General features: G+C 46.0%; 5 protein-coding genes across 5 annotated transcripts; 4 read left to right on the forward strand and 1 right to left on the reverse strand.

The window, feature by feature from the left end:
* Positions 1-2,374: 2,374 nt before the first annotated feature.
* On the reverse strand, positions 2,375-3,109 carry LOC118503586. The gene has a single exon (XM_036037071.1). It carries the CDS (start codon positions 3,107-3,109, stop codon positions 2,375-2,377), a length of 735 nt encoding a protein of 244 aa, XP_035892964.1.
* Positions 3,110-4,139: 1,030 nt separating this feature from the next.
* LOC118511859 lies at positions 4,140-6,117 on the forward strand. The gene has a single exon (XM_036055416.1). The coding sequence runs from the start codon at positions 5,027-5,029 to the stop codon at positions 5,978-5,980; it is 954 nt and encodes a 317-aa protein (XP_035911309.1). The 5' UTR covers positions 4,140-5,026; the 3' UTR covers positions 5,981-6,117.
* Positions 6,118-6,145: 28 nt separating this feature from the next.
* On the forward strand, positions 6,146-6,739 carry LOC118503645. Its single transcript, XM_036037198.1, has one exon. The coding sequence runs from the start codon at positions 6,146-6,148 to the stop codon at positions 6,737-6,739; it is 594 nt and encodes a 197-aa protein (XP_035893091.1).
* A 1,248-nt stretch (positions 6,740-7,987) lies between these two features.
* LOC118503716 lies at positions 7,988-8,880 on the forward strand. Its single transcript, XM_036037330.1, has 2 exons — positions 7,988-8,231; positions 8,303-8,880. The coding sequence occupies exons 1-2, from the start codon at positions 7,988-7,990 to the stop codon at positions 8,878-8,880; spliced, it is 822 nt and encodes a 273-aa protein (XP_035893223.1).
* Positions 8,881-21,517: 12,637 nt separating this feature from the next.
* On the forward strand, positions 21,518-22,833 carry LOC118511998. Its single transcript, XM_036055744.1, has 2 exons — positions 21,518-22,234; positions 22,324-22,833. Exons 1-2 carry the CDS (start codon positions 21,824-21,826, stop codon positions 22,381-22,383), a joined length of 471 nt encoding a protein of 156 aa, XP_035911637.1. The 5' UTR covers positions 21,518-21,823; the 3' UTR covers positions 22,384-22,833.
* The last annotated feature ends 720 nt before the right edge of the window (positions 22,834-23,553 follow it).

The raw sequence follows: 23,553 nt of genomic DNA on the forward strand, positions 1-23,553 counted from the left end.
ACGAACCGCAGCCTCCCATAAACCGCCAAAATGAGGTGCGCCAGGTGGTATAAACTTCCATACAAATACTTGATCACTGCACCACGTATTTATCGTATTAGAAAACTCTTCTGAACTCATCATATCGTACAATTCACGCAATTCGTTTGACGCTCCTTTAAAATTAGTACCGTTATCAGAGTTAAGCTCTGCTACCATTCCTCTTCGAGCTGTAGCCAAGACGGACCCGACCACCAAAGCGTATTTGTAACGAACACCAAGTCAGCAGAATTTCAGCACCAGGAACGTGACGCCACATACATCCTTCCGTCAAGAATTGAATTTTTGCCGTACGATTTGCCACAAACGTCTTCCAAAGATGATGTGGCGATTTTATCCAATGCCAGACAGTCATCGAATCTGTTCACAGAAAACAGGGTGCATCTTTCAAACGCGCCTTCATCGTGAAGCTCCATAAACGACTGCCCAATACTGCTGCACACAACTCCAACTTAGCAATTGTCAATTGCTTCGCCAATGGTCGGACCTTGGATTTCGACACCATCAAACACACAGTAGATTCGCCTGCTACTGTTGTACGTCGAAGATTCATGCATGCTCCATATCCTCGCTCTGAAGCATAGCAGAAGATGTGATATTGTACATCACCACCCAACGTCATCAATATTGGGATGCTGATATTTTGTAATAGATGCAAGTTTTTCACCAAATCTAGCCATTCACCTTGCATCTTTCCTGGCAACTCCTTGTCCCAGGGCCAAACTCTTCCATCAACATCCTACAGCGACCTTCCACTCTTCGTCTTGCTGGAAGCGTCGAACACTACACTACACTTGGTTGTAGTGCTCCCTGGCTTCCAAACAGCATGATGCGGCAAGTAGTAACATGGCATTTCTATATCTTCACGTGCCACCTTTGACATGTGACCAAGCTTCTCATATTCTCCCATAAATTGATGGTACTCCTTATCCAACATTGAATCTTGCTTCATCCGCCGTTCAACTGCTTCAAATCTTCTTACTGCATTGCCATAAGACTCGCCGAGTTCCTTCTCAAAATCAGGCACCTTAGGGAGTTTAACTATATTTCTTCCTTCTTCATTTCTGCGAGTTGTTTTGTTGTACCAATCTTCACAAATGCTTTCTTCCGGGGTGGGTAGCTTCTCTTCAGGTATATCTTCCAGCTTGATCAACCTCTCCATAGCCGAATGGAATTCTTCATCTATGGCACAACCAGCGATTTCACCTCCAGTGGATAATACATTCCTTTCAGACACCTTTCCACAAACAATCCAGCCGAGTTTAGTTTTTAAAGTTGGGAAGATGGTTCGCTAATGCAATTCGGCCTTGTTCTAATAGCTCTCCAAACACCTCTGCACCAATTAGCAAGTCAATCCTCTCCGGCTTGAAAAACAATGGATCGGCTAATACGACTTCGTTCGGAATATTCCATCTGCTGACATCGCTAAATCGACTGGGAAAGTCTGCCGTTACTCTCGGAAGTACAAGAAAATTGAGCGTTGTCTGATAGTCTGAAACACGAGACTTAATCTGGGCCGAAACCATACCATTCGCAAATACTGACACTGATCCGATGCCTGAGAGTGGTTTGAGCATTGTCTTCTTGCGCAGTCTCAGTTGTTGTGCCAATCTTTCAGAAATAAAGTTGGATTGTGACCCTTGATCAATCAACGCTCTGGCTGGATGTTTTACTCCTTGCTCGTTTTGTACCAGAGCCACACCATGCTCTCCAATTTAGATTCGTCACGTGTAGCTGCATTGATGTTGATGTCTTCGTTCGTGGGCTGCATAGGCAATTGATGTTGTTGCGACGGGATCTGCTGCCCTTTACATAACATCGTGTGATGTCTACCGTTGCACTGGCTGCATCTCGTGGTCGCTCTGCAGAATCTGATGCGATGAATTTGCCTCAAACTGCTGAAACACAGGCCTTCTTTCTTCACCACTTCTTCTCTCTCAGCAACACTTAGTTTTCCAAAGGCCACACAATTCGCCAAATAGTTCTGAACATCGCAAACAGGACACACTTTTCTCGTCAATGGATGAGATTGGGCAGCGCAGGTCATGGAGAACGGCTGATGTTGAAGCCTCGTAAAGCTGTGCATTTTACCCTTTGCCATTTGCTTCTCCTGGGATGTGAATCGTCCTCGCTGATAAGTGGATCTAGTAGCTGCTCTAGTTTCGATCACATTCGTCTGGTGCACGGCAGTGCTGTTCAGGATCCTGATTCTTTTCTCGCAAAACTCCAATAGTTTGTCATAGGAATCATTCGACTGCTCCGCTGAAAATTGTTCCCAGGCCATTAGTGTGTTCTTTTCGAGTTTATACATTACCAGAATTGTAAGCGGCGTGTTTCAATGCTTGACTGGCTCTTCTAGTCGTTCCATGCCTTGAACCAAACGTCTGGTCTCATTAACTATTCTAGTAAAGTCAACTGCAGTTGCGGCGTTCATTGGCTCGAGCTGGACCAAGGCCTTGAAGTACTCTCGTTTCAGCAGCTTGTCGTCGTCGTACCGGTTCAACAGCGCCTGCCACGTAGGAGCATAGCTCTTATCATCCAATGGCACATGCTCAAATTGCAACGCGGCATCCCCCTTCAGCGACGATAGCAAATATTGCAATTTTATGACATCCGTTAACTCCACTGCATCATGCACTAAGGATGTGAATCTGTCTTTAAATGTCACCCACTGCGTGATTTCACCATTAAATGACGGTAGCTCTATCTTCGGTAGTCGCATTTTCACTGTAGTGCACGTAGTATTCGCCATTGTACTATTTGCTGCGGGTCGCCCATGTTCTTGGCCTTGATACTCTAATAGGAAACCTCTGATCTTGTGGTATTTCTTAAAGAACTCTTTCCGGTCACTACGCAATTTCACTTCATCTGCATCGTCATCTTCGAACAATAGTCTTTCTCTTGCGTTTTCATATTCCCTTTTGGTTTCTTCCAATGCCGTAAGCTGACTTATAATTTCAGCACGATGTTTGTCTGCGTCGAAATTGTCCACAAAATCCACATACTCATCGATCCACGCCAGACAATCGTTGTATACCTTGCTCAACCGTTTCAGATTACTAGGCTTCATCGTTATGAAATTTAATTATCACAAGTCGAGTTAAGTTGCTGACCACTGAAGACGCTTTGGCTTACACTTGTACAACTTCAATACTCTCGCAATGTTCTATGTACTTGAAGCCACTAATTAAGGTTGCACGCACACATGAGTTTGAACGATCACTGTTCAATGAACCTTAAGCGTGATGGCTGAAAACGACACCAACTTCACCTTTCGCGCGAGTTACCGTATTCAACATCGGCAACATACAACATCATCAGCGGTACTCGACGACGATGTAATCCAACACCGCCTCGACCATGGGACGATCAACATTTCGACGCCTCAGCATTCCGGCCGGCCAACGCTGCTCCGACCGTGAGACCAGCAACCCGACGCCGGAACATTCCTAACGTCACGTGGCCGAACCAACTCCTTGGTGTGACCGTGACCTCCTCCCCTTCCATACCACTCCTATATCCATAACTGTAAACTTGTAAACATAAAAATAATTATTAAGTCAGTCTTAATCGGACCCTCCAGCAAACAAGAGGCGAATAAAGCGGATCATCCCCAACATAAAAACATTTTTGATTTTTAACTCGCGCGCACAGGTACACACACACACACACACACACTAGACTGTTTACGATCGAAGCGACGATGCATCGTCGATACGCTTGCTTATCGCAACGATCAACAGAAACACACACTCACAACACTAAAAACACACGTTGATCGGGGCTAGGCGCCACTCGATCGATAAACACTAACTTCGAGCGAATGCCGGAGAAAGGCGGAGACACCGATTAGTGCGATGCGGGTAATCACGTTGATTCCGCAATCGCACACGAGAACAATGCCAACTATCTGCCGTACGCAATGATCTTCAGGACGCTTCGAAACGAAACACGTCTAATCGCTACGGAAGCTGGAGGCAGACTGAAAATTGTCGGTAGTTGATATCTTTTCACCGTACAAAAAGACATCAATTTTTGGGTCAAATAGTCTTTTCTCCCTGTTTTTCGTCGTGTCGCTAAAAGGAGTGTAGCGACTGAGCGTCCTAGGCTCGAAACGCGTTACAGAGAAATAGCCAGGACCCAAACACTCGCGGAACGCCATCTATGGGGAAACGCAAGAAATACGAGTTCTCGAAGGATCGGGAACCCGCCACGCGAGGCGGGCCAGACGATCGTGGAAGATTCGGGAATCCGACACGAGAAGGCGAATACAAAGCGCCAGAAGGTTCTGGATACGGACACCAGAGTATAAAAACGGTGCCATATCCAAACCAGGATCAGTATCGTTCCATCCGCGACGAGGATCACATCTCCTGGAGGACCAACCGAGGAAGTAGGAAAGAAGACCGCTCTCAACGCACAATCGAGACGAAAAGAAGGAAGACCGCTCCAGCTCTAACTCAAGAAGGCAACGGGAAGGAAGGATAAATAAAAATTAGGACTCCGTACTGGGCCATTCCTAAAACTGGTGACCCCGACGTGATTCCTTCCACCACACGTCTTCGCCAGAACCTTGTTGGGAACCGCTCTTCCAACCCTGAGGATCAACAGCAGCAGCCAAGAACCACCCGGTTCCTCTCCGTACCTACACTGTAGCGTACCGCCCCGGCCACTCACACTGTGTTGCGAGTGTCGCTCCAGCTCTTGCACGCTGCGCTGACGATTCTTATTCCAGCCCGTGCACGCTGCGCTATAGAGTGACGCTCCGGACCCTACCCGTCAACCCTACGGCGGCCGTCCAGACACACCGCTCCTTACCGCCGGATTTCGTCCCACACCGAGCACACCGCATCGATTTGCCGATCCTACCTCGCAGTTCTTTTCGTCGCAGCGCGTTGGGATACGTACACATCCACCTCTTGCGTTCTCTTCACCGCCTCCAGTCAGCGACTACCCGGGGATCATCCGTATCAAACGAGGAGGAACCATGCCCAACACGTTACATAGTCCACAAGACGGTGTAACCGGAAACGGTAGTTCCTCAACCGTTACCAGCCCCGATGCCGGATTCATCGCACCGCCGGTGATGATCAACATACCTGGTGCACACGACCCCGCAACCAGAGTGCAGGATCCAGAGGTGCTGACGATGAACGCCTTGCGACTCAAGCCACCGGAGTTAAGTACAGCAGACATCCATACCTTTTTCTTCGCCCGGGAGAATTGGTTCGAGGTGTTGAACATTTCCCCCCGCAGTGACGCCAAGCGGTTCAACATACTAAAAACGCAAATCGCGACCAGCATCCTTCCCGAAGTGCGACATTTTCTTGAAAATGTCCCCAGTACCGACCGTTACGAAGCTGCCAAGCGGTCTTTAATTCAGCACCTCGAGGAATCACAGCGAAGCCGCCTACATCGTTTGCTGTCGGAGATGCACCTCGGCGACCGCCGTCCCTCGCAACTGTTGGCCGAGATGCGACGAACGGCAAACGGAGCCCTAACGGACCTGGCACTAGTGGATTTGTGGATCAGCCGGCTACCGCCGTATGTACAATCAGCTGTTCTTGCCGCCGCGAAGGATGTCGACGACAAGGTGAAAGTGGCTGACGCCGTGATGGACTTCTTCGCCCTCTACCGTCGGAACGGATCCTATCCAAATGTATCGGAGGTGACAAACGACAGGGTTGAACAACTCTCTCGCAAGGTGGACCAGCTAAGCGAGCAGTTGGAGGAAGTGCTGCGACAGATCAACCATCGGGAACACTCTCGACCGCGATCCCGGTCTCGACCACACAGCAGGGCCAACTCACCAGCACCGGGATCCAACTCCACCTGGTGCTATTACCACCGGACATATGGATCTAAGGCGCGCAGCTGCCAGGCTCCCTGCTCCTTCCACGACCGTCGATATGGAGCAAAACCGCCCCCTTCTTCATCCTGACTAAAAACCGACAAGGCCGAGTGGGACGTCCACTCCTTAGTATCCGCAAGTCATCGCCTCACGGTAGTGGACCGTCGAACGAGACAACGCTTCCTCATCGATACCGGCGCCGATGTTTCGGTAATTCCTCGCCACCACAGCTCTTTTCCGTGTAAACCTTCATCGATGAAACTATTTGCTGCCAATCGGACACCAATCGAGGTTTACGGAGAATCGCTATACACACTGGATCTGGGACTTCGTCGCACATTCCTGTGGAGTTTCGTGATAGCGGACGTAGGTTCAGCCATCATCGGGGCCGATTTCCTTCAGCACTTCAACCTCTTAGTGGACCTTCGCCGCAAGTGTCTAGTGGATGCGCTCACCAAGCTGTCTACACCCGGGGAAACGGACCACGAGCTACAGGAACCAACCGTTAAGGTTTGCGATAGTTCGTCGCCGTTCGCCGACCTGCTGAAGGAGTTCCCCGGACTAACCACAACGATCGCGCCCGGAACGCTCCTGCGAACTAACGTCACACATCGGATTGAAACCACCGGACAACCAACCTTTGCACGACCCCAAAGATTGTGTCCGGAGAAGTATGCTGCAGCCCGTGCGGAATTTGAATCGTTGGTTCAACTCGGAGTTTGCCGTCCATCAAATAGCAGTTGGGCCAGCCCGCTACACATGACGAAGAAAGCCGATGGAAGCTGGCGCCCGCTATACATGACGTCTTGCGAGGCCTGGATTTCGTCTTTCCATACATCGACGACATGATAGTCGCATCATCTTCGGAAGAGGAACATCGCGAGCATCTACGTCTGCTATTCCAGCGTCTCGAGCAACATCAACTGGCCATAAACCCAGCCAAGTGTGAGTTTGGGCGTAGCGAAATCACCTTCCTGGGGCACCTGGTCAACGCAGAGGGGATACGCCCTCTCCCTGAACGAGTGCAGGCAATAAGCGAGATGAAAAAACCGACCACCGTCATGGAGCTTAAAAAATTCCTTGCGATGATCAACTATTACCGCCGGTTCCTACCACACGCCCTGGAAACGCAAGGTATCCTGTTGGAGATGATTCCGGGGAACAAAAAGAAGGACAAAACACCACTGATATGGACGTCTGAAGCCACCGTAGCATTCGACCGCTGCAAGGAACAACTGCAAAATGCAACGCTATTGGCACATCCCGCCTCAAACGCAGAGCTGTCACTTTGGACCGACGCCTCGGACTTTGCCGCTGGAGCCGTTCTACACCAACACGTCGACGGACAACTTCAGCCCCTAGGATTTTTTCAAAGAAATTCGAGAAAGCGCAGCTGAAGTATTCGACTTACGACCATGAGTTGACCGCTGTTTACCTCGCCGTGCGACATTTTCGCTACCTGTTGGAGGGTCGTGAATTCCAAATCTACACGGATCACAAGCCTCTAACGTACGCGTTCCGGCAAACACACGACAGCGCATCACCGCGACGTGCCCGACAGCTGGACTTCATCGGGCAATTTACCACCGACATCCGGCACGTAGCAGGGGAGGACAACGTAACTGCCGACCTCCTTTCACGCATTGAAACGGTACACGCAACTCCTACCATCGACTTCGAGCGACTAGCTGAGGAGCAAACCAGCGATCCTGAGCTATCGGATATCCTCAGTGGGAAGACACCTTCCGACTTATTCCTCCAGAAGACACCTATCCCTGGAACCAGCTTCTACAAGCCGTCCACAACCTTAGCCATCCTGGAGCACGAGCCACAGTCAAATTGATGACGCAACGATTCGTTTGGATGAATATCAAAAGGGGGACCCAGGAGTTTGTAAGACGCTGTATCGCTTGCCAACGAGCTAAAGTAGGACGTCATACAAAGAGCCCTCTAGCAACATATCCGACAACCGCCGCAAGGTTCTCGCACATCAACGTGGACATCATCGGGCCCTTCCCGGTCAGCAACGGCAACCGTTACTGCCTGACCATCATCGACCGCTTTTCCCGTTGGCCGGAAGCAGTACCGATCCCGGACATGACTGCATCGACTGTCGTTTCGGCACTGCTCTTCCACTGGATCGCCCGATTCGGAGTTCCCTCTCACGTGACTACGGATCAAGGAAGGCAGTTCGAATCTTCCTTGTTCAAAGAACTGACACGAGTGCTCGGAGTGAAACATATCCGGACGACCGCCTATCATCCCCAGGCCAACGGGCTGATCGAGAGATGGCATCGCACTCTGAAAGCAGCCATCTGCTGCAAGGATACGACCCGATGGAGTGAGCATCTACCACTGATTCTGCTAGGGCTACGCACCACCTACATGTCTTCATTGGAGCATCACCGGCAGAACTCGTATACGGGACAACACTCACCATCCCCGCCGAATTCGTCGCTGAGAAGCCACCACCACCCGACCAAAGCGACTTCGCTGAGACACTACGGGAAGCGATGAGCAACATTCGACCAACGAAAACCGCTTGGCATACCAATCGGACCGCATTTGTACACGCCGATCTTAACAAATGCACTCACGTGTTTGTGCGCAACGACACCGTCCGGCCAGCGCTGACTACACCGTACCAGGGACCATACCGGATACTACAGCGAAGTTCAAAGTCCTTCCAGATTCTGGTAAATGGACAAACCTCGTGGGTATCCATCGATCGCCTGAAGCCAGCTTACATCGTCGAAGATCCACCCGAGTCGGCTCGGAAACGAACACCATCAGCGGATATAACACCATCGACCGAGCAGCCGTCTCTAACGCAGGAACCGACGTCCAGTCCAGCATCACGGCAGACAGCTGTTCCAACCGCCATCCGCAACCCACCTCCGCCGATCTTACGACAACGGACTGACGACAACATATCGACCGGCGTTACGAGATCACAGCGTAGAGTCATAATTCCTCTTCGCTATCGATAACACCGGTCTAGGAGGGGAGTACTGTAGCGACTGAGCGTCCTAGGCTCGAAACGCGTTACAGAGAAATAGCCAGGACCCAAACACTCGCGGAACGCCATCTATGGGGAAACGCAAGAAATACGAGTTCTCGAAGGATCGGGAACCCGCCACGCGAGGCGGGCCAGACGATCGTGGAAGATTCGGGAATCCGACACGAGAAGGCGAATACAAAGCGCCAGAAGGTTCTGGATACGGACACCAGAGTATAAAAACGGTGCCATATCCAAACCAGGATCAGTATCGTTCCATCCACGACGAGGATCACATCTCCTGGAGGACCAACCGAGAAAGTAGGAAAGAAGACCGCTCTCAACGCACAATCGAGACGAAAAGAAGGAAGAACGCTCCAGCTCTAACTCAAGAAGGCAACGGGAAGGAAGGATAAATAAAAATTAGGACTCCGTACTGGACCATTCCTAAAGGAGAAAAGACTACCATCTCAGTTTTCGTTGCAGAGAACTTGATACCAAGGTTTTCAGACCACTTGGCAAGGTTGTCCAAAGTGGTTTTTAAAGCCAGTTGTATTTCGGTGGCGTCCCTGCTTGCAAAAGATATGACACCGTCGTCTGCTAATTGTCTAATGCTGCAGTTCGGAGCTAGGCAAGAATCTATTTCACTGACATAGAAGTTGTATAGCAGGGGGCTCAAGCAGAACCCTTGTGCTAGTCCCTGGAAACTGGTCTGCTTTAGCTGAACATGACCGTTGTTGAAATACATAGCTTTTTCTGACAATAGGTTGAACAGAAAGTTATTGAACTTAGGACCCAGCCCCACATTTTCTAATTTTTGGCTCAGCTTGTATGGTGATACTGAGTCAAATGCCCCCTGTATATCCAGAAAAATACATCCCATGTTTTGCTTGCGTGCACGAGCAAGCTCTATTTCAGTAACCAGAAGGGCAAAGCAGTCATTAGTACCCCTGGCTTTACGAAAACCAAACTGGGTATTCGAGAGAAGGTTGTTCGATTCCAACCATTCTTCTTACCGGAAAAGAATCATTCTTTCAAGGAGGCGTCATCCTCAGACACGACAGTAACGATATTGGCCGATACGAGTCGTGTCTTGATGGCGGTTTGCCAGGCTTCAAGATAGTGACCACTTTCACTTCTCTCCACTCTTGCGGGACGCTGTTGACCTCCAACATATTGTTAAAGATGCTGAACAGACGTTTCCTCCCTATATCAGGAAGATTTTGAAGCAATTTGCTACCAATCTGATCCAAACCTGGGGAGGAACATTTGCTTGATAGGAGAGCAAGTGATAGCTCTACCATTGTGAACGGTGAGTCCATCCTAGGGTCACTACCAGGCGCATGTTGTGTAAAGCTTCGCGCAGGAACTAAATCGGGACAAAGCTTGTGGGCAAATTCATACAGCCACTCGTCAGAAAAGCTTTCGCTCTCATTGATGTTGTTGCTGTTTCGCATCCTTCTAGCCATTCTCCAAAGCGAATTCAGTGAAGTGGTAGGGTCTAGATTATTGACGTATCTACGCCAATAACCCTTTTTCTTCGCCTTCAACAGGTTTTTGCACGTTCTCTCCAGTCCTTTATATTTTTCATATAAGGACCTCGAGCCCGTGTCCCGGAAGGCTTTAAATGCCTCACGCTTCTTGGTAAAAGCCGCTTGGCAATCCTTGTCCCACCAAGGAGTGGGAGGTTTTTTAAATGTCCTTGCTTGGTGGGAGCGCCTTGTTTGGGCCTCAAGGGCGCACTTGTTTATCAGTGAAACAAGTTTTTCGTACTCCTTGACAGGAGACAAATCTTCCAAGTCAAGTGAAAGCGAAGCGGCTATTAATTCACCGTATCTCGTCTAGTCGATGTTCCTCGTTAAGTCACATTTAACGGGGACTCCTTCTACTGGACATCCTCCCTTGATGTAGGAAATTTCTATCAGCAAGTGGTCACTGCCGATAGGGTCCTGGATCACCTTCCAACTAAAATCCAGGGCCATTGCTGATGGATATAGAGACAGGTCCAGTGCACTCGCCCTACTTTGAGGTGTCTGCATTCTAGTTGCCTCTTCTGAGTGGAGAATCGAAAAACCAAATCTGTCACAGAAATCTCAGATGATAGGAGTGCGAATTTCATCCTTCTCAGTCGATTGCATGAGCGTTAAAGTCTCCCAGGATCAAAAGCGGTCCAGGCAAGACCGCTGCTAAATTTCCAAGATCCTCTTTGAACTTTTCAATTTTTTTCTTTCTCATTTTTGGCTATCGGGGGGATATAGATGGATGCAATTGTCACGTGAAGAACGCCCAGTTTTGCCTTAACTGCGACAGTTTCTATCATTTCTTGTCTAGGGGTGGGTATTCTGGTGAAAGTGTGACTCTTCCGAACACCAATCAGTACCCTCCCACCCCTAGTAACGCGATCTTCACGGATTATATTATATCCCGGGAAGGTTAATTTAATGTCATCCGATTATTTACCGGTATATGTAGCTGTTGCACTTTTTAAGGTTGCGCGTTAGACTTATTGAATCGATTAGTATTATGTTGCAACGAACCACGTACTTAATGCCGCTTTTGCCTTTTTCACTGTTGCGCGTTGATGCTGAGATTGCACTTTTCACTGTCGTGCGTTGAACTTATCGAACCATGGATGATGGTTCAGTTGGCCGGCAAAATGCGATGCTGAGATCGCACTTTTCACTTGTGCGAGTCTAATTTATCGAACTGTCGATAAATGATCAATGTACCGAGCCACGTACAAATTGGCCGGCGATCACACCTAACGTGCCAAACTTTTCGACCCGTCCGTGGGTCACTTCACCCAAACATGTTGTATTAAGCGATTTAGAACGATCAAGAGTGAGAGTTTGATGTTCCTCTCTGGAGCCACCATGTCGCGTGCGCGAAGCTAGCCTCGCGGCGCGTTTCTTTAGACAGCCACAGGTCACGTCGACTGAAGACCAATAATACTCAAACTCGTTCTAATGGTGAAATGACAATCTTTATTGAAACTTATTCGCGTGTTATATCTAATTATTGCTGACCGATCGTGGTCAGAAGTTCTTCGATTGTCCGTTGGCGACCGATCGCGGCCAGCAATTCTTCTGTTTTCCGTTGGCGACCGATCGCGGTCAGCATTTCTTATTCTTATTGTACCGTTGTACCGTCCGTTGGCGACACTAGAAAAATCAACCCAAAAAAGCCAGAAGAAATAGGTCAAGACTAACTATTAACATGTATTATCTCGTAATAATTTTAAACGATTTGAGTAACATCAGTTCTGCTTCTTCTTGGTTTACCAACATGGTTCCCCAAACTAGAGTGCTTATAACCCTATGATGCATTTATTTTAAACAATGCATCTAGGCTGTACGAAAAACAAATTTGAAATTGGTCAATATAACTTCCTTTTTTTACCAAGGTTAAAAATTGATTGGAGATAAGGTGCCCTTTTACGGTTTCGAGAAAGAAATGTCTCCAAACCATCTTCAATTGTATTAAGCTTAGTAATTTAGTTTTAAGCAATACGGCCAGGCCGTTCTTGATTAATAAACAAAAAAAACAGCGATTGGACTGAAAATATCCTGAAAATATCAAAACCACCTTATGTAACAGGTTCATTTAATGGTGCTTTTGAAGCTGTGAACGGCTAGGGGTTTCTTCGATCGAGGACACGCTCACCGTTTAATTGTTCACCTTTTCCAGGATAATCTTCACCGATCAAACAAATACCCTTAAACCTGGATCAAGCCATCAATAATCTATCACAAAACCTATTAGAGGATTCATTCTATCGCCAAAAACATAGAGATATCTTTCTCTCTTTAATGTCGAATCCAATATTATCATTCATAAGTATGAGTCCAATATTTCAATCCTCTTCCTTGAAAGATATATGGATCTTTGGAGATGCCGTTTTCGGTGGCAGTCAGATAGAGGTCAGGTGTGATGGGTGAGTTTCGTAGCGTAGATTTCTAGGGTGGAAAGTATTGGTCAATTGCTTATGGGTAAACTTCAGCATAAACAAATCCATAGCAGGTTCTGTTGTCAATTATGTAGCAAAACCGCACTGAAATGGGTATGAATCCGACGCTTCTTGAAGGATGGCATAGACTCTCTATATCTTACTCAGACTGAATACTTCCACGAAGTACAGAACGATAATATGTCATCTAACCCCGCAGAAGCATGGATGATATGGCTAAATTGAGCTGAGGAGGATACTGTTTCCTGGTCTATAGGTGATCCAAGTTACCCCAAGACTCAACATACAGCGATGGAGACTGGTTTTTATGGTAAATGACTTCGTGATTGCATGGATGATATGAGGAAGTACTACCGGAAAATACCGCTAGGCGATGACCCTCACAGACTACTGATCCATGGTGGAACAAGCCATCAGCAGTACGGCAAACGATTGGCCTCGTGTCTCGTAGCCCAAGGAAGAATACAGCGCGCAGCCGATGACAGATTCATCCAACGTGTCGATTGCGTCTGTTCGATAATGTGTAAAGTTCGAGTAAAGTGTGTAAAGGTCTTTTTACCTCGGTTTCCACTTTCACACCATAATGCGATGTGAGTGTAGTGTATCTTACACACCTTTATCGATCATCTGTGATAGTATCAGTAATAAGATAGATAGTAATGTAGTAGACAACATTACTCCACAATCAAAGAGCGAGGCAGTTGCACGATATCCGCCTACCACGAACGACTGTTTAAAACAGATATCAATCCACAAGAGTACGGGTCGTGGTATTCTTGATATTCGGAGAAGTTGTTGCGTGATGATGGCGTTAGAAGCTAACAAGAAATAGTTCTGAACTAAGCAACAGCCAATGCTACTGGGACAGATACTCCAAGTACGAATGTGATTGGTGTTAATGCCTTGTTGGTGTCAATTCTCAACAGAGAGCGCTAGTAGTCTAGCCCATTTCATAAAAGAAAATAAATTTCCAGTGTGCCCCTAAATGTAGGTCATGCATGTGCGTATTAACGAGCAACGAACCAATAATTAAAATTACGAAAATAGTTATGCATCGCTAGAACTAAAACGAATGCTTGTTGAGATATATAGGCAAGGAAGTGCACTTTCATCGGGGGAGGGAGAGATGTTGTGGATGGTGGACTAAACTTTACTTAGGTGAAGTAAAGTTGATGGATGAGGTGTATCTTCTCTCCAGTGCAATATTAGTTCACTTCAGTTCAGTCCAGTTCAGTTCAATTCAGTTTATTATAATATCTTTAAGACTATTTCGGTATCATGTGTAAATAGGTGGTTTCTCGCTTTAAGTATAGTCTCTCTCTCAGTCTCGCATTTAATTTGTACTTAAAATTACGTCTGCAAATACCATGATGATGATAACACTCAAAATACGTGTTCATATTTATTTCAAAGTTTAGTCCCACCCTTTCCCATCCTTGATTTCCCTCCCTTTTTATTTTTACTTAGTTCCATACAGTCGAATACTCCGGATTAAGATTCGTTACGCAAACAAGACGAGAGTTACGTTCATACCTAAGACTCGACTCATAATGTATGAATTTAAACACTCAATTTCGACATTTTGACTTGCCTGTCCCTTTGTCAATACATTTAATTATCGATCATTTTGGTGATATCAAACAGTCGAAAAACTACCGGTTTTTCTGTTGACTTAACAGTCGAAGGATTAGAAAAAACCTCGAACCTCTGAAGTGCATAAACACCAAGTGCAATTTAGGGACAAATATTTCACTGTCCTTTCTTTTGCTTATCAATCAGATTTATAACATACTTAAATGTTCTGCATGATAGCGTAATGTCGCGCCATGAATGCAGGTAAGGTATTTAGCGTGTAAACGTGCCCACAATCGCGTCCAAGGATGCCTACACGAGTGTTCCTGATGTTATGGATGGTTGTGTGTCTGTAGTTTATGCGAAATTGCTTTCGAATAAATCTTCTCGAGACAGCGCGAAAACCGCGGTCTAGACTTGTGATGCGAATGTTGATCAACCGCTGCGCGCAAAATGCAGATGCAGCTTTTATGACGCGGTGTGTGACGCTTCTGACGGTTTGACCCTGTCGGCGACATCACCACCCCCGTAATTCCTTTCAGAGGGGTTACAATGCTATTATGCGTTTGATGGCAAGGGTAATGGTTTCTATTGACTTCGGGGATGCCGCTTTACAATAACGGATGCTATTATTATCGCAATGGTTTTCATGCTCATGGCTATTTCTATAGTTATCGCTAGGGTTAGATCTTTGCCCTTCTTATCGTTTATTGGCGAAACCGAAGACAGCTGTTTGAGTGATTTAATGTAAGTTTTGTAGAGTTTGTTTTGCCTCGCTATAACTGGTTGGTTGGTTATTCCATTAGATTCTATGCTACACGTTTCGGATAGTGTGTTCACCCCTATATTGTGAGCAGGGTTTGTTATTATCCGATTGCAGTTTAAGGAAAATCTGTTTGGCTGCGTCGTATAGTACAAATTTTGTTTGGCGAGTGAAGATTGATGAATTTTGAAAACGGGGTGGATAATTTTGAAACCATGCACATAATTTTTGGTTCCTGAAGCAATATCGCTGGGAAAATACAATCTATGTTCCTCCGAATCGTTGTATCACGCGATAAAGCGAGTGTGTCGTTCAATATAGTAACGTTTTTTGGATATAAGTAGCTACCCTTTTCGTGTATTGCCATCCGTTCATTTTTAATGTTCAGTATTGAATAGTTGTGCATGCATGGAATCGGAATGACGTTTAATGTTTCGAAATGCTCCTTGCTAAGTATTGCATTATTTATGTGAAGAGATGGTCCAATGGCCGAGGCGACAGCGGCACTGGTCTTCACACGGCAGGGTCCCGGGGTTCAAATCCCATCCAGATCGGCTCCCCGTCAGTAGGTAGGGCTTACTACTTTACTACGGGTAAAATTAAGTCACAGAAAGCCAGAAATGGCAGGCCGAGACTTTTTGAGGTTGTAGTGCCAAGGAGAAGAAGAAAATGTGATTAATGATGTTCCCGTTTATTTATTTATTTATTTAAAGTGTGACGGCTAGATGCCGTATAGTGGACACCGCGTGTGTTGACGAATTGCAATTTCACAAATATAACAAAATACAACATTTAACTTGCAATTTCCTCCCTGTCATTTGCCTTATCCCAGGCACACTCGGCTGTGGATGTGTGGCTATTGCGGCGTGGTAGTCCAGGTCTATTGTGGTGGTTGTTGTTGTATTAAATTGCTATTAGAGGATGTTCGATATTTTGGTCCAGTTCTATTGCTGTCTGTGGGTGTGATGGTGGTGGTGGTGTGTATGAAACATACAACATCCTTTTGTGCTATCTGACAAAGAAGGAACAAAAAGATAACTGCAATCTGGACAGTACAAACATTTGCCAGCGTTCCTCAAACTGCCCAGCAGTGGTAGCCCAAGCTCAACCAGAAACTATCGACGAGATTCATCCCGTAACAGCAGGGTCTCTGCTAATCACGAGGCTGCACTCGCCGACCACCTCCGAACCCAACGCCTAGACAGAGGCTAGACAGAGAAGAGAAACACTGTTACTCAAAATAGTCTGACTCTCTTCTTACCACAGTGTCGGCATTAACCCCGCATGCTCTTGCTTCGTCAACAGATCACCCGTGGCATGAGCATACAACGCGAAATGATTCGAAATAAGTCGAGACATCATATGTATGAATGCCCGGTCCACAGAGAGCCTACCGAACCAAGGCCGCAGGGACACTTGCGGAGAGATCGAGAAAAGGAATCGCCCGAGATCGTCCGCCTTCCACATGCTCTGCCAGCGAGACAGGAAAAGTTGCTGTGGTAGACGAAGAAACTCTCGGGCCGAGATCGGACGGTCGTAAAAGGCGCCTTGTTGGGTACCTGTTTTGGCCAGTGAGTCTGCCTTCTCGTTGCCGGGATGCCACAAAGAGAAGGTACCCAAATTAGCGAAAAGCGAACTCTTAATAGCCTTCGGGGATCTTAGTGCTTCAAAAGCGCTAAGGCTATCTGTAAAGATGAAGTACTGATACGAAGGTCTCGCTGCTATCATCAATAGTGCATACAAGATCGCGGCTAGTTCTGCGGTGTAAACACTACACGGCTCCCGCAATTTAAAAAATGCTTTGGCGGACTCACTAAAAACGCCAAAGCAGGTGCCCTCCTTAGAGGACGATCCATCAGTGTAATACTGGCTTATATGGTCTAAAAGGGGGTTTTTATACTGGAACATCGAAGCGAGCGGTTCAGCTTCCAGCTTGTGTTATCTCCCAAATCGCTCGTTATCAGCTAAAGCCGGTTTTCTTATCTTGAGTTAATCTCTAAGTAAAAGTGATCATCGATCCCAAAGCGTTAGTGCGTTTTGCCTATGGGGAAGCGTAAAAAGAGAGAGGTGCTTCGGCCATCTCTCTCTAACCCGTCGGAGCTTACTCCAAAAAGCCGAAAGAGACTCTTGTGTGCGTGAGTGATGATACTCCTGACGACGCCGATGAGGAGATAGGAGAATTTGCAGAGGTGAGCTACAAGGGAGGAGCTCGTCGTAAATTGGTAAACGCTGCGCCATCCGATAACAATATATCTGCAGCAGCATCCAAGGAGGTTCGACCGCCGCCTGTGGTTGTAAAACAACCTTCCTTATTTCAGCTCAAACATGAGCTTAAAGATTTTTCTGGCGTGGAACTCCAATGTATTGGAATAGGAGTTAAAGTTTACGTGAAATCGCTCGAGGATAACCAACGCCTTCAGCCTTCTTGAAAGCTGAAAGGATGCGCTGTTTTATACTCACGACATTCCGCAGCCAAAGCCATTCAAGGCTGTCCTTCGCGGGCTGCCGCTGACGGATGCCAACGAAGTTATGGCAGAACTGCGAGACTGCTATTCCATGAAGCCAATTGAGGTTTTTCGTATAAAACGACGAAACGAAGACACGAACACGTACTCATCGCACTTGTATCTAGTGCATTTTGAGAAAGGTACATGTTCTCAAGAAGCCCTCAAAGAGGTGCGTACGATTCAATCCATCAGGGTACGTTGGGAGGCGTATCGAGGTGGACGTCGACGATTGACACAATGTCTTCGATGTCAAGCTTTTGGACACGGCTCGCGCAACTGTCGAATGAATCCCAAATGTCCAAATTGTTCGCTAGAACACGTGCTGGCAAAGTGTAAAGCGGCAAGTGACACACTACGGTGCGCCAATTGTAATGGAGGTCACAAAGCAAATGACCCTCAGTGTCCTCAACTGGCTAAATATCGTCAAATTCGGGAGCGTGCATCAGCAACGCTCAGCAACGAGTAAATTTTCGTAAGGCTATGCAACCTAAGGTGGTGCCTGCCTCTTCAGTATTCCCGCCACTGAATCCACGTGCTGAAAGACCCATTCCGACTGTGTCTGCTGCAGATACACATCGCAAGGAACCGCCTACTGTTGTCATCCCTCCTGGTATGCAGTACGCCATGGTGGCAAAAATGGCATCACCATTTCGTTGCAACACTGTGGAAGCCCCTCTCCTATCTGACACCGGAGCTCCGCTACATGATGCAGCTACTTTAATGGGCATTTTCACAGAGATGGTTGAGCGGCTCAGCACATGCCGTTCCCGTCGAGACCAAATCACCGTCATCGGGGAGTTTGCTATTCGCTATGGCTAACAAACTCCGAATCGCCACCTGGAATGCTTGTTCTGTGAGACCGAAGAAAATCCCGCTTGCTGATTTTCTTCGAAGACAAGCCATCGACATCATGCTTATCACAGAGACCCACTTAAAACCGGATGTAAGTTTTGCGCTTCCGGGCTACAACTTGGTACGGATGGATCGTCGCGGGTCCAATACGCGAGGAGGAGGGGTAGCTATCGCCGTTAGAAGTGGTATACTCTTCACCCCGTTACCGAGCTACAAAACCACAATGTTAGAAGCTGTCGGAACTGAAGTACATTCAGTCACTGGGGCAATACGGTTCGCAGCTGTATACTGCTCGCTCCAAGGTCGGCATGACCTTGGTCACGATGCTGCCTTCAAGCGCGACCTCTCCATCATCACCAGAACGAATGCCTAACTTGTCGTGGCTGGTGACCTTAATGCTCGACACCGCATGTGGAACAATATGCGCTCCAACACCAACGGTAGACTTCTCTTCGACCACGCCCAGCAAGGTCACTACACTGTTGAGTATCCAGACTCTCCGACCTACGTAACATCGAGAGGTTCATCCAGCACCTTAGATATTTTCTTAACCAACGTTGGGATAGGGAAGCCAGTGACGCTGGATGAGTTAAATTCCGATCATTTTCCGGTATTAACTGAGGTGACCTTTACAGCTAGCCGTAGTCCAAAACTACAACGAAAGGACTTCCTCAGTGTTGACTGGGCGCGTTTTGGCCGGTTAATGGACGGCGAATTGCATGAAACAGAATGCAATACGGTTGAGGAGATTGACCTTGCGATTGATATGGAAGAAAGGGCAATTAAGAAATCAGAACAGGTATGTGTTAGGACTAAGCCCGTTCCGAGTGAGTTTGTGAACATAGACCCTTATACATTGGAACTGATACAGATGCGAAACCGATACAGGAGAGTCTTTCAAAATACTAGTAATAGGCTTTATAAAGGTCAAGCAGCATCTTTGGCGAGGGTGATCTCTTCAAAAATTGCTGATATAAGGAATGCGAATTTTGAACGGGTTGTTTCCCGAATGGATGTTCGATCTCCACTCTTTTGGAAAGTAGCCAAGGTCCTTAAGCAGAGATCCAAACCTGTCCCTCCTTTAACAGTCAGTGGAAACATTTTGGTCACTCCCTACGAAAAGTGCAATGCCATTGCTGCGCAATTTGCTAGTGCACACTTGCTAGGTACTAATTTTGTTAGTCCTTTTGAAAGGAACGTTACTGAAAGCTTAAGATCAGCTCATCAAGCTAGCTTCTCTAGACCAGAACATGACCGTGTGACCGTGAGAAACGTCCGATATGCACTGAAGCGGATGAAAAACATGAAGGCTCCCGGTATAGATGGATTATTCAACATCCTACTCAAAAACCTACAAGTGAAAGCACTTAGCTTGTTGGCTACCATTTTTGATAAGTGTCTTGAGCTGGGATACTTCCCTAGCGCTTGGAAGAGTGCTAAGGTGGTTCCCATTCTCAAGCCCGGTAATGATCCTACTCGTGCAGAGAGCTACCGACCAATAAGTTTACTCTGTGCTTTGGGTAAACTATTTGAAAGAATAATCCTCGATCGTCTTCAAAACCGGGTGTCTGAGCTGGAACTCATCCCTGCAGAGCAGTTTGGTTTTAGATCAGGTCATTCAACTACACAGCAATTGCTTAGGCTCAACAATATCATTCAGGCAAATAAAACAGCATCTAGATCCACTGCTGTTGCCTTTTTGGATGTTGAAAAGGCTTTCGACAACGTTTGGCATAGTGGACTAATTCATAAGCTATTAGTGTACGGTCTTCCAATGTTCTTGGTGAAGATCGTCAGCAGCTACTTGGAGGATAGGACATTTCGGGTGGCCTTAAGCTCTGCGATGTCTGATGCCTTACCAATTCCCGCCGGAGTACCACAGGGTAGTTTACTTGGACCTTTATTGTACATTTTGTACACAGCGGATGTACCTGATCTACCCTGTGATGGTAAGTTGTTCCTATTTGCAGACGACACTGCCATTGCCGTAAAGGGCAGAAACGTGGTAGAGTTTAGGAACAGGGCTCAGCGCTGCCTAGATATTTTCCTCAAATATGCTACAAATTGGAAAATCAAAATAAATTCAACAAAAACCCAAGCGGTGCTGTTTCCCCATCGGTATAAGGTCAAACTTTTGACTCCTCTTAATTGTAGCCGTATTCGAGGAGAAGGTAACTTTGTAGAGTGGTCAACGGTCATTAAATACTTAGGACTTATAATTGATCGCAAGATGCTCTTTCGAGAACATGTTCAGGGTATTTTGAACAAGGGTCACATGCTAATTATAAGCCTGTATCCCTTGATTAATCGTAGATCCAAGCTATCACTACAGAATAGGCTCGCATTGAACAAACAAATATTTTCACCAATGGTTACTTACGCAATTTCGGTGTGGAGGTCCTGTTCACAAACTAACTTAAACAAAGTGCAAATTATGTTATATAAGGTATTGCGCATGATTTTAAATGCCTCAAGATACACAAGACGAGAGGATCTGTATGAAAGTGCAGGGATTAAACCAATTCATGAACTAGCTATAGAAATGAATGCGATGCTCTCCGAGAGATGCATGTACTCAGAATATGAAATAATTCGTAACATAGGAGCCTCACTCCGATTGTAAATCAAACTAGGTAAGATAGGTTAAAGTACAAATAAGCTAGGGTAAGTTTGTTATTATTTTTATATTTTTAAGGTTTTTAAGTTATTGTTCATTAGTTTAAATAAGGTTATCGTAGGTTACTAGGTACAAAAAAATCAATTAATTCAATCAATTCAGTGCATGCCACCGCAATAACACACAACAAAATCTTTACACAAAACATACAAAATTTAGGTTAGAAAAGCGCATTTGAACGCTGTATATAATCGAATATTATCCTCAACAATGTTATTGTATCAAAACATCAAGAATAAAAATGTATGTATGTATGTAGAAGCGATATCGTTGTCTAAAATGTCAATAACAAGAAATCCCCATAGTAATACAACTTTTAGCAGATCAAGGAGTTAAGACAGATGTTCCCGACGAAGCCATTACTTACGTTACACCTAAAATAGCAGTTAATCATGAGAAGCTGTTGTTCATCCTTAAGGTCCCTGAGTTGCAAAAGGATGAATCAAAAATAATTGAAATCTTTGCGCTCAATCACAATAATTCCACAATTAAACGATATCCGCGGAACCTTCTGCAATACAAACAGAAACTATACACAACAACAAAACCAGAAGAATACGTGCAAAAATACGCCTATGCTTTGGAATTTAAAGACGAATGTATTTTTCCTATGGTAATGAGGAGAAAAAATTGAAAGAAAAAAAAAACGGAGAAAGTAATTGTATAGTAACTCCGCAATACGCAAACACGTCCATGCTAATAACAGATAATCTCCTGTTGATTGAGAACGCAGACAGACAGCTCATCAAATCCGATTGCGGCCTTGACCTGAATGATAGGATAGTGACAGGAAATTTCTTACTCGCGTTTTCAAATTGTACAATACAATTCCAAGATAAGAAATTTACATCAAAGGAAATTCATGTAAAAAATCCTTCAGTATCTGGAACAACGTTCAACATCGCAATCCATCGGAAAGTTGTAGAAACACCTTTGACGTCCCTAGACAATAGAACATTGACAAATCGCAAACACATCGAACACATCTACTTGGAACAGTACAAAAACGTTAGTTGGAATTGGAGCCTGTTAAATGGAATTGGAATTTCCACTGCCGTATCTATAACCATGATCATTATTGCCTATGTCTATTTCAGTCACCTCGTCTCTGCTATTTTATCCCAAGTCCGGAAAAGGAAAAACCGCATTCGGAATGAGTCCCATAGCCATCGTAGTGCAGATGATACCATGGGAAGTTCGAATGCGTCAGGGCACGCTTTTTCACCCCCCGGAGGAGTTACGCACAATAAGACACCGTCAAGTCGCCACGCGCGCACTTTCCGACGCGCATGTCAACAGCGAGCTGGCAACCGGACCCGACACGTGGACACGCGCTTCCGCTCCACGACAGCCGCAACCAGCGAACCAGCCAGGTCAGCGGAACGCCAAAGCGGGTCATTTGCAAATATTCCAGCCGATGTTAGTCAGTTACGATTCAGAGATCAGGGAATAAAGTAAGTTTTTTGTAAAAAGTACTCCCACTGTGTCGTTTCTATAACTATATTTCCATACTCCAAAACAGATCGTATTGTGGTTTTGTATAAACGTAACACATCTATTGGATGTGCACCCCACCAGAATCCAGTAACAGTTCTTAAGGTGTATTTTTGCACTAAATATCTGATGTGCTTATTCCAGTTAAGCCTCGAATTAAACCAAACTCCTAGGTATCTCAAATCGTCGGCAATGTCTATTCTTTTACCATACAGAAAGATGTTAATGTTTGGTTTATATAATCGTTCCCTTCTGTTTTTCGCAGTATTACTGAAGAAAGAAAATGCCACCATTTTAGTTTTTTTCTGCAGGAAAATCGATACCTAGGTTAAGAGACCATGCTGCTAGCCTGTCCAGAGTGGTTTGTAAAGCGTTTTGGATTACATCGGCGTTCCTGCTAGCGACTGATAAAACGCCGTCATCAGCCAGTTGTCGTAGGGAGCAGTTAGGCGCCAGACATGAGTCAATGTTGCTAATGTAAAATTTATATAACAGGGGGCAAGCAGGACCCTTGTGCTAGTCCGTGAAAGCTGGTCCGCTTCAGTTAAATGTAGCCATTATCAAAAATCATTGCCTTTTCTCAACTTAAGTTATATAATATATTGTTTAGTTTAGGACTATTTCCAACATTTTCTAGCTTGTGACACAGAACTTGAGGAGAGACTGAACCAAAAGCCCCTGTATATCTAAGAAAACGGAACTCATGTTCTGTTTTCTTGCATGTGCCAATTCTATTTCCGTAATTAGCAGCGCTAAGCAGTCATTGGTACCCTTACCTTTACGAAAACCAAACTGGGTACTGGAGAGAAGGTTGATGGATTCGAGCCACTTCT

This window comes from Anopheles stephensi, chromosome X, assembly GCF_013141755.1.
Source record: "Anopheles stephensi strain Indian chromosome X, UCI_ANSTEP_V1.0, whole genome shotgun sequence".
NCBI lineage: Eukaryota > Metazoa > Arthropoda > Insecta > Diptera > Culicidae > Anopheles > Anopheles stephensi.

Bases quoted from the DNA above. Each gene is read 5' to 3' on its own strand.
- LOC118503586 (XM_036037071.1), bottom strand. From the start codon at position 3,109: ATGAAGCCTAGTAATCTGAAACGGTTGAGCAAGGTATACAACGATTGT.
- LOC118511859 (XM_036055416.1), top strand. From the start codon at position 5,027: ATGCCCAACACGTTACATAGTCCACAAGACGGTGTAACCGGAAACGGT.
- LOC118503645 (XM_036037198.1), top strand. From the start codon at position 6,146: ATGAAACTATTTGCTGCCAATCGGACACCAATCGAGGTTTACGGAGAA.
- LOC118503716 (XM_036037330.1), top strand. From the start codon at position 7,988: ATGACTGCATCGACTGTCGTTTCGGCACTGCTCTTCCACTGGATCGCC. The intron at 8,232-8,302 runs GTGAGCATCTAC...CATCACCGGCAG, and splicing joins CAAGGATACGACCCGATGGA to AACTCGTATACGGGACAACA.
- LOC118511998 (XM_036055744.1), top strand. From the start codon at position 21,824: ATGTATTTTTCCTATGGTAATGAGGAGAAAAAATTGAAAGAAAAAAAA. The intron at 22,235-22,323 runs GTTAGTTGGAAT...TGTCTATTTCAG, and splicing joins ACTTGGAACAGTACAAAAAC to TCACCTCGTCTCTGCTATTT.